We start from the raw sequence: 18,708 nt of genomic DNA, 5'->3' as shown, positions 1-18,708 counted from the left end.
TGTGGAGTGCGGCTCTGCGGGTGGAGGTCGGTGCTTGAGGCTCCATTATTCTCTATGTGGAGTGCGGCTCTGCGGGTGGAGGTCGGTGCTGGAGGCTCCATTATTCTCTATGTGGAGTGTGGCTCTGCGGGTGGAGGTCGGTGCTGGAGGCCCCATTATTCTCTATGTGGAGTGCGGCTTTGTGGGTGAAGGTCGGTGCTGGAGGCTCCTTTATTCTCTATGTGGAGTGCGGCTCTGCGGGTGGAGGTCGGTGCTGGAGGCTCCTTTATTCTCTATGTGGAGTGCGGCTCTGCGGGTGGAGGTCGGTCCTGGAGGCTCCATTATTCTCTATGTGGAGTGTGGCTCTGTGGGTGGAGGTAGGTGCTGGAGGCTCCATTATTCTCTATGTGGAGTGCGGCTCTGCGGGTGGAGGTCGGTGCTGGAGGCTCCATTATTCTCTATGTGGAGTGTGGCTCTGTGGGTGGAGGTAGGTGCTGGAGGCTCCATTATTCTCTATGTGGAGTGCGGCTCTGCGGGTGGAGGTCGGTGCTGGGGGCTCCATTATTCTCTATGTGGAGTGCGGCTCTGCGGGTGGAGGTCGGTGCTGGAGGCTCCATTATTCTCTATGTGGAGTGCGGCTCTGCGGGTGGAGGTCGGTGCTGGAGGCTCCATTATTCTCTATGTGGAGTGCGGCTCTGTGGGTGAAGGTCGGTGCTGGAGGCTCCATTATTCTCTATGTGGAGTGCGGCTCTGTGGGTGAAGGTCGGTGCTGGAGGCTCCATTATTCTCTATGTGGAGTGCGGCTCTGCGGGTGGAGGTCTGTGCTGGAGGCTCCATTATTCTCTATGTGGAGTTCGGCTCTGCGGGTGGAGATCGGTGCTGGAGGCTCCATTATTCTCTATGTGGAGTGCGGCTCTGCTGGTGGAGGTCGGTGCTGGAGACTCCATTATTCTCTATGTGGAGTGCGGCTCTGCGGGTGGAGGTAAGTGCTGGAGGCTCCATTATTCTCTATGTGGTGTGCGGCTCTGCGGGTGGAGGTCGGTGCTGGAGGCTCCATTATTCTCTATGTGGAGTGCGGCTCTGCGGGTGGAGGTCTGTGCTGGAGGCTCCATTATTCTCTATGTGGATTGCGGCTCTGCGGGTGGAGGTCGGTGCTGGAGACTCCATTATTCTCTATGTGGAGTGCGGCTCTGCGGGTGGAGGTAAGTGCTGGAGGCTCCATTATTCTCTATGTGGTGTGCGGCTCTGCGGGTGGAGGTCGGTGCTGGAGGCTCCATTATTCTCTATGTGGAGTGCGGCTCTGCGGGTGGAGGTCGGTGCTGGAGGCTCCATTATTCTCTATGTGGAGTGCGGCTCTGCGGGTGGAGGTCGGTGCTGGAGGCCCCATTATTCTCTATGTGGAGTGCGGCTCTGCGGGTGGAGGTAAGTGCTGGAGGCTCCATTATTCTCTATGTGGAGTGCGGCTCTGCGGGTGGAGGTCAGTGCTGGAGGCTCCATTATTCTCTATGTGGAGTGCGGCTCTGTGCGTGGAGGTAGGTGCTGGAGGCTCCACAATTCTCTATGTGGAGTGCGGCTCTGCGGGTGGAGGTCGGTGCTGGAGGCCCCATTATTCTCTATGTGGACTGCTGCTCTGCGGGTGGAGGTTGGTGCTGGAGGCTCCATTATTCTCTATGTGGAGTGCAGCTCTGTGGGTGGAGGTCGGTGCTGGAGGCTCCATTATTCTCTATGTGGAGTGCGGCTCTGTGGGTGGAGGTCGGTGCTGGAGGCTCCATTATTCTCTATGTGGAGTGCGGCTCTGCGGGTGGAGGTCGGTGCTGGAGGTCCCATTATTCTCTGTGGAGTGCGGCTCTGTGGGTGGAGGTCGGTGCTGGAGGCTCCATTATTCTCTATGTGGAGTGCAGCTCTGTGGGTGGAGGTCGGTGCTGGAGGTCCCATTATTCTCTATGTGGAGTGCGGCTCTGCGGGTGGAGGTCGGTGCTGGAGGCTCCATTATTCTCTATGTGGAGTGCTGCTCTGCGAGTGGAGGTTGGTGCTGGAGGCTCCATTATTCTCTATGTGGAGTGCGGGTGGAGGTCGGTGCTGGAGGCTCCATTATTCTCGATGTGGAGTGCAGTTCTGCGAGTGGAGGTTGGTGCTGGAGGCTCCATTATTCTCTATGTGGAGTGCGGGTGGAGGTCGGTGCTGGAGGCTCCATTATTCTCTATGTGGAGTGCAGTTCTGCGAGTGGAGGTTGGTGCTGGAGGCCCCATTATTCTCTATGTGGAGTGCGGCTCTGCGGGTGGAGGTCGGTGCTGGAGGCTCCATTATTCTCTATGTGGAGTGCGGCTCTGCGGGTGGAGGTCGGTGCTGGAGGCTCCATTATTCTCTATGTGGAGTGCTGCTCTGCGAGTGGAGGTTGGTGCTGGAGGCTCCATTATTCTCTATGTGGAGTGCTGCTCTGCGAGTGGAGGTTGGTGCTGGAGGCTCCATTATTCTCTATGTGGAGTGCGGGTGGAGGTCGGTGCTGGAGGCTCCATTATTCTCTATGTGGAGTGCGGGTGGAGGTCGGTGCTGGAGGCAGGGCCGGCTCCAGGATTTTGGGGGCCCCGGTGTAACAGGCCAGATTATACCCCCAGGCCAGACTATACCCGGGGTTAAAGTGGCCTAGGCTAGATTATACCCCGGGTATACTTTGGCCTAGGCCAAACTATACCCCGGGGTATAAAATAGCCTAGGCCAAAGTATACCCCTCCAGGCCAGATTATACCCCCCAGGGTAAGCTGAGGGAAAGCTGCTCATTATTCTAGGTAACAGCTCCCCCTCCCATCGGGCACTGCTCCTTTTCAAGCTCCTCCACCTCTGGTGACGCCAGGGATCTCCCTTTCTAAGCCCCACCCCCTCCCTATAGTCACATGTGACATGAAATCTTCAGCCCTGCTCGGGCCAGCTCGTTGTCTTGGCGCCTTGGATATGCTTGGAAAAGGGCTTTGTATACCTAGGGGGCACTGACGAGCACTGAGGGGTGGGTGGGGAACCCCTTTACTGGTTGCTATGGGATATAGCATGATCACTCTATCCTAGCAACACCTTGGATACGCTTGGAAAAGGGGTTTATCTATCTTGGGGGCACCATTGCAGCACTGCGGGTGGGTGGGGAAACCTTTTACTGGTTGCTATGGGATTTTACATGACCAATTTATCCTAGCAACGCCTTGTATACGCTTGGAAAAGGGGTTAATCTACCTTGGGGGCACTCTCGCAGCACTTAAGGATAGGTGGTTAACCCCTTAGGTGGTTGCTATGGGATTTTACATGACCACTTTATCCTAGCAACGGCTTGTATACGCTTGGAAAAGGGGTTTATCTACCTTGGGGGCACCCTTGCAGCACTGCGGGTGGGTGGGGAAACCTTTTACTGGTTGCTATGGGATTTTACATGATCACTCTATCCTAGCAACGCCTTGAATACGCTTGAAAAAGGGGTTAATCTACCTTGGGGGCACTCTCGCAGCACTTAAGGATAGGTGGTTAACCCCTTAGGTGGTTGCTATGGGATTTTACATGACCACTTTATCCTAGCAACGGCTTGTATACGCTTGGAAAAGGGGTTTATCTACCTTGGGGGCACCCTTGCAGCACTGCGGGTGGGTGGGGAAACCTTTTACTGGTTGCTATGGGATTTTACATGATCACTCTATCCTAGCAACGCCTTGAATACGCTTGAAAAAGGGGTTTATCTACCTTGGGGGCACTCTCGCAGCACTTAAGGATAGGTGGTTAACCCCTTAGGTGGTTGCTATGGGATTTTACATGACCACTTTATCCTAGCAACGGCTTGTATACGCTTGGAAAAGGGGTTTATCTACCTTGGGGGCACCCTTGCAGCACTGCGGGTGGGTGGGGAAACCTTTTACTGGTTGCTATGGGATTTTACATGATCACTCTATCCTAGCAACGCCTTGAATACGCTTGAAAAAGGGGTTTATCTACCTTGGGGGCACTCTCGCAGCACTTAAGGATAGGTGGTTAACCCCTTAGGTGGTTGCTATGGGATTTTACATGACCACTTTATCCTAGCAACGGCTTGTATACGCTTGGAAAAGGGGTTTATCTACCTTGGGGGCACCCTTGCAGCACTGCGGGTGGGTGGGGAAACCTTTTACTGGTTGCTATGGGATTTTACATGATCACTCTATCCTAGCAACGCCTTGAATACGCTTGAAAAAGGGGTTTATCTACCTTGGGGGCACTCTCGCAGCACTTAAGGATAGGTGGTTAACCCCTTAGGTGGTTGCTATGGGATTTTACATGACCACTTTATCCTAGCAACGGCTTGTATACGCTTGGAAAAGGGGTTTATCTACCTTGGGGGCACCCTTGCAGCACTGTGGGGAAGCCGGGGAACCCTTTTACTGAGGAAGGAAACAGCACAAAAATTCAAAAGCTGACTTAGGCCATAGTATACCCCCGGGGGATAAACTTTATACCAGGGGGTATAAAATAGTTTTTATAGTATTTCTCTAGGCCATAATGTTATCACTTCACTGTTTTTCTCACCCTATTGCTTATTTGTTGAAAAGTGTGCAGATCTGAACTGACAGTAGATGGCGCTGTCCTGTCAGTGCATAGTTAATGATAACTTGTTTTGTATGTTCTCTATGACACCTCTCTGCTCTCTATGACACCAAATCTTTTCCAATTTTGACAACCATGGAAGATCAATTGTATGACCAGCTTTTGAGATTCTACACTGCAACAGAACAAAGGTACCCTCAGTATACCTACGATCTACCTCCTGAGAAACGTGCAAATGCCAAGTCCCAGTTTAGACAAACAGCAAAGCCATATCGAACCCAAGGAGGAATTGTTTATCATAGGGAAAAGGAGGTTCTTACTAAAAGTCGACTGCCAAATATCCTGAAGGCCTGTCATGACAACCCAATATCTGGGGGCCATTTTGGCAGAGATAAAACTTTAGCCAAAATCTCTGACCGGTTTTACTGGAAGGGAATGAAAAATGACGTTCACCAGTATGTGAAAGCCTGTCAAAAATGTTTTGTTATAAATCCCAAAATCACAAAGGAAGCTCCACCACTCAACAGTATATCAGTGCCTGGAAAAGTATGGAGCTTAGTTGGGATTGATATGATTGGCCCTCTTCAGGAAACATCAAATGGCAACAAATATATAGTTGCTGCCACTGATCATTTCTCCAAATGGACTGAAGCAACAGCTGTCCCAGATAAGAGTGCCAAGTCAGTGGCAAATTTTTTGTACTCCGTTATCTGTCGCCTTGGCTGTATGGAGACTCTGATTAGCGACCAGGGACGAGAGTTTGTAAACTCGATCATTGACAACCTGATGGAACATTTTCAAACAGATCACCGTATTTCATCTGCATACCACCCACAAACAAATGGCCAGCGGGAACGTGATAATCGGACACTTAAAGAAGCTCTTAGTAAGCTTGTCAATGACCAAGGAAACAACTGGGATCAATTCATCCCTGGTGTTCTGTTTGCCTATCACACATCTGTGCATGCTTCAACCAAGGTTACTCCATTTGAGGTCATGTATGGACGGAAGGCCAAGCTTCCCATGGACCTTAATCCCTCAAAAGATGATACGGTGGATCCCATGCCCATTTCAGATCATGCCACCCCTGATGTGCTAAATACACTGTCAAGCATTCTTAAAAAGCTGCACTCAGACGTCAGTACCAACATCCACTCTGCTCAAGAACACCAGAAGTGTGCCTTTGATCGCCGACACAAAAGTAACAAAGAAATCACTGCTGGTACCATAGTTTATATCAAGAATCAGCGCCGTATTCAACGCATAGGTTCAAAGATGGAACCACGCTGGATTGGACCTTATTTAGTTGTGGAATCCTTGACCAAGGGACGAGTAAAACTTAAGAACAACAAAACTGGCAAGATATTAAGCAACACATACCACACCAGCAACCTAAAGATTTACCAGGATAAAGAGGCTTCTCCACCATCCGATGATGATTATTCCAGTGACTCTGCCACACAGAAAAATAAGCAAACTAAGGCTTTCAACCTACTACCAAGTTCAAGAAGGAAGTATCTTAGCACCACTCTTGGCCTTACGTTTAGTAAGGTTGTATACTGTGGATGCAGACGAGACCTTGAACAACCACGGCGTACATATAAAACCAAAGGTGATGGAAACTGCTTCTTCCGGGCCATCAGCTACATCTTGACAGGAACAGAGGACAACCATTCCCTTCTCAGAGATAAAGTCATCCACCATATGAAAACTGACTTGACAAAAAAACTACAGGACTACTTGAACCAAAATGTGAATGAATATGTGAACATCTCTGGAATCTCTCGTGATGGAGTCTGGGCAACTGATGCAGAGATCATGACCACGGCGAATCTGTTGAGTTGCGACATAATAATCTACACAAACGTCGGTGACTCCATGGATTGGTTGACATATCCTGCAAGCTTCAATCTGCAGTCAACAACTGAACATGCACTGTATCTTGAAAATAAGCACGATCATTTCAATGTTGTTATCAGTGTTTAGCTTTAAACATTAATTTGGTAGCAAGGACATGCTAGACTAAATGTCATAATACACAGAATGACTGTTGGGCGATTTGTTGCCCCAGATAATTGCATTGCATGATAAGTGACTTATAGCTAATGAGAAATTATTGCCCCCCCTCCCAAAAGTTTTGTATAGTGGGAGGTACTCTTTAAGAATTGTCAGTTTGGTTTCTCAATAAAATGTTGAAGCATTAAGTAATTCTTGTGTATATCACTCAATGCAAATGATTTCATTGGGGTATAATATGAGCTGAGAGGTATAAATTGGGCTAGGCAACTTTAACCCCAGATTAGTTACATAATCTGGCCTGGAGGGGTATAGTTTTTTTTCCAAGCGTATACAAGGCGTTGCTAGGATAAATTGGTCATGTAAAATCCCATAGCAACCAGTAAAAGGGTTCCCCGGCTTCCCCACAGTGCTGCAAGGGTGCCCCCAAGGTAGATAAACCCCTTTTCCAAGCGTATACAAGCCGTTGCTAGGATAAAGTGGTCATGTAAAATCCCATAGCAACCACCTAAGGGGTTAACCACCTATCCTTAAGTGCTGCGAGAGTGCCCCCAAGGTAGATAAACCCCTTTTTCAAGCGTATTCAAGGCGTTGCTAGGATAGAGTGATCATGTAAAATCCCATAGCAACCAGTAAAAGGTTTCCCCACCCACCCGCAGTGCTGCAAGGGTGCCCCCAAGGTAGATAAACCCCTTTTCCAAGCGTATACAAGCCGTTGCTAGGATAAAGTGGTCATGTAAAATCCCATAGCAACCACCTAAGGGGTTAACCACCTATCCTTAAGTGCTGCGAGAGTGCCCCCAAGGTAGATTAACCCCTTTTTCAAGCGTATTCAAGGCGTTGCTAGGATAGAGTGATCATGTAAAATCCCATAGCAACCAGTAAAAGGTTTCCCCACCCACCCGCAGTGCTGCAAGGGTGCCCCCAAGGTAGATAAACCCCTTTTCCAAGCGTATACAAGCCGTTGCTAGGATAAAGTGGTCATGTAAAATCCCATAGCAACCACCTAAGGGGTTAACCACCTATCCTTAAGTGCTGCGAGAGTGCCCCCAAGGTAGATTAACCCCTTTTCCAAGCGTATACAAGGCGTTGCTAGGATAAATTGGTCATGTAAAATCCCATAGCAACCAGTAAAAGGTTTCCCCACCCACCCGCAGTGCTGCAATGGGGCCCCCAAGATAGATAAACCCCTTTTCCAAGCGTATCCAAGGTGTTGCTAGGATAGAGTGATCATGCTATATCCCATAGCAACCAGTAAAGGGGTTCCCCACCCACCCCTCAGTGCTCGTCAGTGCCCCCTAGGTATACAAAGCCCTTTTCCAAGCATATCCAAGGCGCCAAGACAACGAGCTGGCCCGAGCAGGGCTGAAGATTTCATGTCACATGTGACTATAGGGAGGGGGTGGGGCTTAGAAAGGGAGATCCCTGGCGTCACCAGAGGTGGAGGAGCTTGAAAAGGAGCAGTGCCCGATGGGAGGGGGAGCTGTGACCTAGAAGAATGAGCAGCTTTCCCTCAGCTTACCCTGGGGGGTATAATCTGGCCTGGAGGGGTATACTTTGGCCTAGGCTATTTTACACCCCGGGGTATAGTTTGGCCTAGGCCATTTTATGCCCGGGTATAGTTTGGCCTAGGCCAGTTTATACCCCGGGGTATACTCTGGCCTAGGCCAAATTATACCCGGGGTTAATCTGGGACGGGGTTACTTTGGCCTGTTACACCGGGCAAAAGAGTCTCAGTGGGCCCACATACCACGATTCATGATGCACAGATACGGCGGAGAAATAAAGATATACTACATAGGGCCTAGCCTTCCCCCTCATCCTTCACATAGGCAGATATGCACACACACAATACGCAGATACACACACATCTACAGTGCGCAGACATGTGCACTCACACACACACACACACACAATACGCAGACATGTACACACACACAATACTCAGACATGCAAACACACACAATACTCAGACATGCAAACACATACAATACGCACAAAAGCACAAGAAACAAGAGCCATCAAAATATCTGCACACCACCAAAATTATGATAAAAATATTATAAGCTTTATTGGGAACATAATTAAAAACATCTAAAATCACACATAACCTCCATGCAGATGCCCCTGTGAACACTGTATGCCAAAATATACATAGATATATAAACGTATGAAATCTTCCAGACGTGTCCCTGCCCTCTGCACTTAACATTATTAATGTAACTATATATAGTCAAAATTTGAAATGAACACGCTGTATACAACCATATAACAACAAATATGCACACAGTCAAGTATAATACAAGTAATGTGAAGTGTGGCTTATACGAATGGTTGAGGGATTAGATACTCTATTGTTTTAATGATGGTAGTAATTAACAAGATGAGCTGCTTTGTGGGGTGGGGGTGGGGGGCTTTGGGATCGAAGGGAGCTGTTTGAAGGGGGAGGGGGGGGGGAAATACTCTATATTGAAAATGTAAATGTAACATGTTAATTGCCTTGTTATTCTTAATAAAAATTTATTTGAACAAAAAAAAAGTATAATACAAGCCACACAGCATGCAAATAGCATGCAACACCCCACCATAATATGCAGCTTCCAGCAAAAAAAAACCCTATGGACCCAGAGGAGCAGATAAAATAAACTGCCCTAGATATCCAAAGAAAGGGACAGGGGAAGATGTCCAAATATAAACACTGAAATACCCTGCATAGTCTGATCCTAGGAGTGGTCAAAAGGTGAAAATAGTGCTGGAGAAAGCACCATAGGATAAATCCTGCTGCAGGAGGCTGTGAGGCTGAATAGTCACAGGGCAAATGCGACCGGAGGAGAAGCCCAACGCGTGTCGCTGTTCTAGGACAGCTTCCCCTGACGAAGCTGTCCTAGAACAGCGACACGCGTTGCGCTTCTCCTCCGGTCCCTTTCTTCCCCTGTCCCTTTCTTTGGATATCTAGGGCAGTTTATTTTATCTGCTCCTCTGGGTCCATAGGGGTTTTTTTTGCTGGAAGCTGCATATTATGGTGGGGTGTTGCATGCTATTTGCATGCTGTGTGGCTTGTATTATTCTTGACTGTGTGCATATTTGTTGTTATATGGTTGTATACAGCGTGTTCATTTCAAATTTTGACTATATATAGTTACATTAATAATATTAAGTGCAGAGGGCAGGGACACGTCTGGAAGATTTCATACGTTTATATATCTATGTATATTTTGGCATACAGTGTTCACAGGGGCATCTGCACGGAGGTTATGTGTGATTTTAGATGTTTTTAATTATGTTCCCAATAAAGCTTATATTATTTTTATCATAATTTTGGTGGTGTGCAGATATTTTGATGGCTCTTGTTTCTTGTGCTTTTGTTAGTTTGCATTATTAGCCATCAGTCTTGCACCCCCTTTATATATTATATCTGCATATTTCAGTGGTGCGTCAGCTATCCCATGTGTCACATACAATACGCAGACATGCACACACACACACACTACGCAGACTTGCACACACACAATACGCAGACATGCACACACACACGCAATACGCAGACATGCACACACACAATACGCAGACATGCACACACACACACACAATACGCAGACGTGCACACACACAATACGCAGACATGCACACACACAATACGTAGACATGCACACACACAATACGCAGACATGCACACACACACAATACACAAACATGCACACACACACAATACACAGACATGCACACACACACAATACGCAGACATGCACACACACACACACACACACAATACGCAGACATGCACACACACAATACGCAGACATGCATACACACAATATGCAGACATGCACACACACAATACGCAGACATGCACACACACACACACAATACGCAGACATGCACACACACACAATACGCAGACATGCACACACACACAATACGCAGACATGCACACACACAATACACAGACATGCACACACACAATATGCAGACATGCACACACACAATACGCAGACATGCACACACACACAATACACAGACATGCACACACACACAATACGCAGACATGCACACACACAATATGCAGACATGCACACACACACACAATACGCAGACATACACACACACACACAATACGCAGACATGCACACACACAATACGCAGACATGCACACACACACAATACGCAGACATGCACACACACAATACGCAGACATGCACACACACAATACACAGACATGCACACACACACACAATACGCAGACATGCACAAACACACAATACACAGACATGCACACACATACAATATGCAGACATGCACACACATGCAATACGCAGACATGCACGCATACAATACGCAGATATTTACATACATATATCTGAAGACAAATTCACAAAAATACATAAATATGTACAGTCATACACACTGATATACACAGATATGCACATCATACAGGCTTACACAGACATACAGACAGACACAAGCTTCACTCACCTCCCCCAGGCTTGTCACCCATCAGGCTCCTCTGGCATGTGGCTGTGGAGGGAGCGCTGCTTGATCGATGGCCGTCACTTAAACAGACATGGCCACCCACAGTGCATGCTGCATCTGTGTCTGCTGCTAATGATGCGGTCAGGCAGACACTGTGCCTTTAACTTTGATTGTGTGTCTGCCCGGCCGCGTCATTACTAGCAGAGACATCGCTGCAGAGTGCACTGTGCGCGACCATGTTTATTTAAGTGACGGCTGAGCTCAAATAGTGCTGAAGCTGCTGGGGGAGCGGCCATGGCCCCCTGGTATCCCGGCCACGAGTAGGCCCCCCCATTTGTTCAGGGCCCCAGCACTTGCCCCGGTACTCCGGGTGCTGACGCCGGCCCTGGCTGGAGGCTCCATTATTCTCTATGTGGAGTGCGGCTCTGCGGGTGGAGGTTGGTGCTGGAGGCTCCATTATTCTCTATGTGGAGTGCGGCTCTGCGGGTGGAGGTCGGTGCTGGAGGCTCCATTATTCTCTATGTGGAGAGCGGCATTGTGGGTGGAGGTCGGTGCTGGAGGCTCCATTATTCTCTATGTGGAGTGCGGCTCTGCGGGTGGAGGTCGGTGCTGGAGGCTCCATGATTCTCTATGTGGAGCGTGGCTCTGCGGGTGGAGGTTGGTGCTGGAGGCTCCATTATTCTCTATGTGGAGTGCGGCTCTGCGGGTGGAGGTTGGTGCTGGAGGCTCCATTATTCTCTATGTGGAGTGCGGCTCTGCGGGTGGAGGTCGGTGCTGGAGGCTCCATTATTCTCTATGTGGAGAGCGGCATTGTGGGTGGAGGTCGGTGCTGGAGGCTCCATTATTCTCTATGTGGAGTTTGGCTCTGCGGGTGGAGGTTGGTGCTGGAGGCTCCATTATTCTCTATGTGGAGTGCGGCTCTGCGGGTGGAGGTCGGTGCTGGAGGCTCCATTATTCTCTATGTGGAGAGCGGCATTGTGGGTGGAGGTCGGTGCTGGAGGCTCCATTATTCTCTATGTGGAGTGTGGCTCTGCGGGTGGAGGTAGGTGCTGGAGGCTCCATTATTCTCTATGTGGAGTGCGGCTCTGCGGGTGGAGGTTGGTGCTGGAGGCTCCATTATTCTCTATGTGGAGTGCGGTTCTGCGGGTGGAGGTCGGTGCTGGAGGCCCCATTATTCTCTATGTGGAGTGTGGCTCTGCGGGTGGAGGTTGGTGCTGGAGGCTCCATTATTCTCTATGTGGAGTGCGGCTCTGCGGGTGGAGGTCGGTGCTGGAGGCTCCATTATTCTCTATGTGGAGTGCGGCTCTGCGGGTGGAAGTCGGTGCTGGAGGCTCCATTATTCTCTATGTGGAGTGCGGCTCTGCGGGTGGAGGTCGGTGCTGGGGGCTCCATTATTCTCTATGTGGAGTGCGGCTCTGCGGGTGGAGGTCGGTGCTGGAGGCTCCATTATTCTCTATGTGGAGTGCGGCTCTGCTGGTGGAGGGATGTGGAGATTCCCCATTACTGGCGCATTAATACTAGAAATATATTGCACAGGCGATATCGCAGCCAATTCCCTGTAAACACAGAATTAGAATTTATTCTTTCTCCGCAGTTTCTATAGGACTTAATACTTTCCTGATTCCGGAGAGTAAAAGAAATACGGCAGAAAACAGAGGAAGAAAGTTCAGAGAAGAAGCTTCATAGAAAGACATTGAAGTCACAGACACCATTTAACCCTTTGGGAGAAAGTGATTCCAGCCCTTTACCGAATAAATCCCACCAGGACTGTAGCAGGTAAAGACCCCAATATCCACAGGTGTCCCTTCTAATTGGGGGGAAACTATCTCCTCTAATAATCCTCGGACAGTTCTGACAAACACAGTAAAGTGCCCCTTTATGGAGGTGACAGAAAGTCTGTTTAGTCCCTTTAGCTTCATAGTATCAGCTCTAATCCAATGGTGAGAGAGCGATTTACCCTGAAGGGTCACAGATTGTGGGGTTGTTATAAAATGTTATATTTAGGGGGTTTTGTGTTGTCTCCTTATAAGAATCACAATGGTTTTGTTCCTTTTCCACTGATAGATCCAATGACCCAACTATGAAAGACTGGAACCAAGGAAACGTGTATTACTCTCATAGTTCGGGGCCCCTTTCTTGGCCCCCAGACACAGTATACTGTTTTTCATGTAATATATGGAAGCATATGGGAAAATGCCCCTGAAAAACATCATATCCAGAGAAAAATAAACACTGTACATGGAGATATTGACTTCAAACTACTCCTGTCTTGTTGTTCTTACAAACCATCTTTTCTAAAAGCCTCAAACTTCTGTGTGTGAATCAGACCTGAGATCTAACGTGATAGAAGATTACAGTGCGGGGAAGACGGGAAACCTTCATATAGACGGCCGGTGGTGATGGACTCTGGACAAATCTGTTTCTAGAGCCGTAGTAGAAGATGAAGATGTCGTCCTCATCATGAAGTAGTTATTTCTCCTGTCACGTGTAATGAATATCTCCTGCAGTATTGCTAATGCCGATTCCAGTGTCGGTAAATGAGACGAGAATTAGCGTTATGGAAGATGAGTCTATGAGGAACCTATTCAGCTGCCGACTCCGAGGAAGAAACTGCTTGTTGTCTGTGGCCTAAAATATATAGGTTTTATTAGTAGATCTAAACAATGAAACTAAATACTGTAAAAGAACAAAAATACCATTGGTACTTTGGTCCCCCGCTGGTCTCTGTATTTTCTCGTCAGTCCTAATGAACTTGTGATTCCTACAGCCAATCAGTCGCCAAAGCAGTGAGTAACATAGCCAGAGATTGGGGCATGGAGGAGATGTCTTTGTCAGTATTTCAACTTAGGTTCCAGTACATAAAAGACAAAGAATACAACATCTACACGTTCTATCTCCTCATATGTTTCACTTATTATCTCCAGTAATTGTATTATTACACAGGATTTTTATGATCTTACATCAGCTCATCTTCTTCTCATTCAGGTCTCTACAATATCGGATCCTCTCAGTGAAGATCTTCTATATATGAGAATTTTTCTGATTTACCCATCAAGGATGGATATGGACAGAGACAAGATGGCGGAGAGGATATTACACCTCACCCTAGAGATCCTCTTCCGGCTTACTGGAGAGGTGAGAGATTCTGATGACGTCACATTACATAATTCTTATCTATGGGAATAACAGATGGGCAGAACTGGAGAGGTGAGGACTCTGGAAATGTCTGTAGTGAGATTTATTAATGTGTCTCTCCATAACCAGGATTACACAGTAGTGAAGAAGACCTCTAGTGAGAGCTGTCAGGACCCTGTATCTGAGGGATGGGGAAGACCCCTGAGCCCAATCATGGAGTCTCCACCTCACCCCCTGATACATGAGGAAATCAATGACCAGAAGATCCTAGAACTCGCCTACAAGATGATTGAGCTGCTGACTGGAGAGGTGACACTGCTGGGAATGCTGGGACATTATACAGTAATGCTATGAAGGGATCGGGGGGATGACGGTATGATTGTATGTGTCAGGTTCCTATGAGGTGTCAAGATATCGCCGTCTATTTCTCCATGAAGGAGTGGGAGTATTTAGAAGGACACAAAGATCTGTACAAGGACGTCATGATGGAGGTTCCCCAGTCCCTCACATCACCAGGTAATAGACAGGACTAAATACACACGGCCTATAATTATCTGTGTGTAAAGAATGAATTCAGTCCCTGTATGTTTCCTCCAGGTCTATCCAGTAAGAGGACAACACCAGAGAGATGTCCCCGTCCTCTTCTTCCACAGGACTGTAAACAAGAAGATCCCAATGTTCCTCAGGATCATCAGGTAGATGGAGAGAAGGTGTCATGAGATCTCTCCTATGATGTGTAGATGGCTGTGAAGGTCTTGTGCTCAGTGTTGCTTTATCCACTAGTATTATGTTTTATACTTGTGTAATGAGAACGGTGGAGATGGCAGGATTAGAGCTGATCATAGATGGGACTTCTCCATCTGTCTGTGACTTTTACAATATTTGTTTCAGGGTGAAGATCTGACCCATATTACTACTACAGAGACATATGTGAGGGGTGATGAGCGGTGTAAAGAGGAGATTCCTATCTATGACTACCCAGGTGAGTAGTAACCACTAAATGCAGAGAAATCACAGATTCTTCTCAGTCACCGGCTGTGGCTGCTTTATCGGTGGTGTAGTCCGGCTGTATCACAATCGTGTGATCACCATTTTACCTCTAGACTACAACGTTTTCCTCCATCCACAACTGTTCAAATGACTTTTGGCATTAAAAGCCCTTTTATGTAGAACGTATAGCCTGGAGGATCCACCTACCCCCTTGAAATTAGAAGACGCTGACCGTTTCCTGTCCAGATCTGTAAACTACAAAGCCAAATGACAGCGTACGTAGAATGTGCTGATAAGTTAGAAAATCACTTGAAGAAAACATTATGATGGGTCTGTAAGAGAAAGTGAAGGGTAATGATGCTGTTGGCTTCCTAGACCCCTGATATCTTATTGGATGAATCTCCCTTCTGTGCTGCTGAATGTGCTCATATGGTCCCTATAAGACCAGGTCCAGTCTTTCTGGCCAAACTTTGTTTTTATGATCGACAACATTAAATTTGCAGTGAGGCCAAGTGTGAATTTCTGTACAATAGCAACAGAGTTTCCCTTTATACTGAATTTTATATTTCTTTCTTAAAACCGACTAACTTCAATGAGGATTGTGATAAACTACATAAAAGACATTACCCCTGTGCCATGATATATCTCTAAGCTGTGCGTGGCTGATGGCTGTAATATACAATTACAGTATTTACGCCTGCAGGCAGGGGTGAACCTAGCCTCTCTGCTGCCTGAGGCAAACTGCAAAATGGCGCCCTGCCCCCCCCCCCCCCATCGTAAAATCAGTATAAATAAATCTGCTTTACTCTTTACTAGCCTAACCTGATGCTCATGTACAATACATACACTTTTAAATATTACATAGTTATTAAGGTTGAAGGAAGACTATATGTCCATCTAGTTCAACCCATAGCCTAACCTAACATGCCCTAACATGTTGATCCAGAGGAAGGCAAAAAAAACCCATGTGCAAAGAGTAAGCTCCACATTGGGGAAAAAAATTCCTTCCCGACTCCACATACCGCAATCAGACTAGTTCCCTGGATCAACGCCCTATCAAGGAATCTAGTGTATATACCCTGTAACATTATACTTTTCCAGAAAGGTATCCAGTCCCCTCTTAAATTTAAGTAATGAATCACTCATTACAACATCATACGGCAGAGAGTTCCATAGTCTCACTGCTCTTACAGTAAAGAATCCGCGTCTGTTATTATGCTTAAACCTTTTTTCCTCCAACCGCAGAGGATGCCCCCTTGTCCCTGTTTCAGGTCTATGATTAAAAAGATCATCAGAAAGGTCTTTGTACTGTCCCCTCATATATTTATACATTAAAATAAGATCACCCCTTAGTCTTCGTTTTTCCAAACTAAATAGCCCCAAGTGTAATAACCTATCTTGGTATTGCAGACCCCCCAGTCCTCTAATAACCTTGGTCGCTCTTCTCTGCACCCGCTCCAGTTCAGCTATGTCTTTCTTATACACCGGAGACCAGAACTGTGCACAGTATTCTAAGTGTGGTCGAACTAGTGACTTGTATAGAGGTAAAATTATATTCTCCTCATGGAGCATCTATGCCTCTTTTAATGCATCCCATTATTTTATTTGCCTTTGTAGCAGCTGCCTGACACTGGCCACTGAATTTAAGTTTGTCATCCACCCATACACCCAGGTCTTTTTCATTGACGGTTTTGCCCAGAGTTTTAGAATTAAGCACATAATTATACATCTTATTACTTCTACCCAAGTGCATGACCTTACATTTATCCCCATTAAAGCTCATTTGCCATTTATCAGCCCAAGCTTCTAGTTTACATAAATCATCCTGTAATATAAAATTGTCCTCCTCTGTATTGATTACCATGCAGAGTTTAGTGTCATCTGCAAATATTGAAATTCTACTCTGAATGCCCCCTACAAGGTCATTAATAAATATGTTAAAAAGAAGAGGGCCCAATACTGACCCCTGTGGTACCCCACTGCTAACCGCTACCCAGTCCGAGTGTGCTCCATTAATAACCACCCTTTGTTTCCTATCCCTGAGCCAGCTCTCAACCCACTTGCACATATTTTCCCCTATCCCCATTATTCTCATTTTATGTATCAACCTTTTGTGTGGCACCGTATCAAAAGCTTTTGAAAAGTCCATATACACTACATCCACTGGGTTCCCTTGGTCCAATCCGGAACTTACCTCTTCATAGAAACTGATCAAATTAGTCTGACATGAACGGTCCCTAGTAAACCCGTGCTGATACTGGGTCATGAGGTTATTCCTCTTCAGATACTCCAGTATAGCGTCCCTTAGAATGCCCTCCAGGATTTTACCCACAGTAGAGGTTAAGCTTACTGGCCTATAGTTTCCGAGTTCAGTTTTTGTTCCCTTTTTGAATATTGGCACCACATTTGCTATACGCCAGTCCTGTGGCACAGACCCTGTTATTATGGAGTCTTTAAAGATTAAAAATAATGGTCTATCAAAAATAGGAATATATTTAGGAAATATGAAAGATTTTTTAAGCCTCCACCATGACGCTCTACTCTACTCTGACGTATTAAACATTTGTTAAAATATCCAATACAATTTAAGTATATCTTTACTTTTCAATTTTTAAAATGATCAATAATATCACATATAGGGGACAAACACCATTGCACCATGACCAAACCATATATTACCACCACATAGTGACCTAATACCAGATACAAGGAACAAATACCACAACACCATGACCAGACCACATATTACCACCACATACAAGGAACAAATAACGCCACACCATAGCCGGACAACATATTACCACCACATAGTGACTGAATACTACAATACTGATCATTAACAAAAAAAAAACCACAATACTAATATCACCTTAAGTGCTATTATACACAGGAGATCTGTACTTAGTATGCAGTGTAATATAGTGATCACCGATTACATTATACACAGGAGCTCTGTCTATAATGTCAGTGTACAGGTAATACAGTGATCACCAGTGTCATTATACACAGGAGCTCAGTGTATAGTGTACAGGTAATACAGTGATCACCAGTGACGTACACAGGAGCTCTGTATATAGTGTCAGTGTACAGGTAATATAGTGATCACCGGTGACATTATACACAGGAGCTCTGTATATAGTATAAACTACACCAGATGAAGGACAAATTTACAGTGTTGCTCTGCACATTAACAGGACCGCCTCCCCTATTTAAAACAGTATCCTCAAAAAATAAAATAAATCCATCACTGCAGTAATAATATCCCTTAATTAGCATATAAAACAGGAATTGAATAATCCACAAAATAGATTATCCTTTATTAGGTATAATTGTAAAAAGCCAAATTAGTCAAACAAAAACAAAGGGGTACCACAGTGAAGGAAGTGCCCTATAACCAGCGAACAGAAAAAAAAAGGGGGGGGGGGGGGTGTTAAAAAGGTACCAGTGGCCTCTCAGATCCTCAATATTAATCTGACCTGATAGCAAAATTACTATAGTTGTTATAGAGAAAGGAAGAACATAGGGGAAGAAAGGAGAAAGTAAGAACAGAGAGTGAAAGAAAGA

The 18,708-nt window shown here is 46.4% G+C and overlaps 1 protein-coding gene across 1 annotated transcript in view; it reads left to right on the top strand.

The window, feature by feature from the left end:
- LOC138663412 (zinc finger protein ZFP2-like) overlaps positions 1-18,708 on the top strand; it is a 79,842-nt gene that overhangs the window by 23,453 nt on the left and 37,681 nt on the right. Inside the window, exons 3-6 of the mRNA XM_069749606.1 lie at positions 12,614-12,795; positions 14,005-14,154; positions 14,284-14,463; positions 14,547-14,670. Coding sequence (XP_069605707.1) covers positions 14,047-14,154; positions 14,284-14,463; positions 14,547-14,670 — 412 coding nt within the window. The 5' untranslated portion in view covers positions 12,614-12,795; positions 14,005-14,046. The remainder of the gene's footprint in view (positions 1-12,613; positions 12,796-14,004; positions 14,155-14,283; positions 14,464-14,546; positions 14,671-18,708) is intronic.

This window comes from Ranitomeya imitator, chromosome 2 (genome assembly GCF_032444005.1).
Source record: "Ranitomeya imitator isolate aRanImi1 chromosome 2, aRanImi1.pri, whole genome shotgun sequence".
NCBI lineage: Eukaryota > Metazoa > Chordata > Amphibia > Anura > Dendrobatidae > Ranitomeya > Ranitomeya imitator.
The sequence above is the reverse complement of the archived record's forward strand: the minus strand, read 5'-3'. Positions and strand labels throughout refer to the sequence as shown.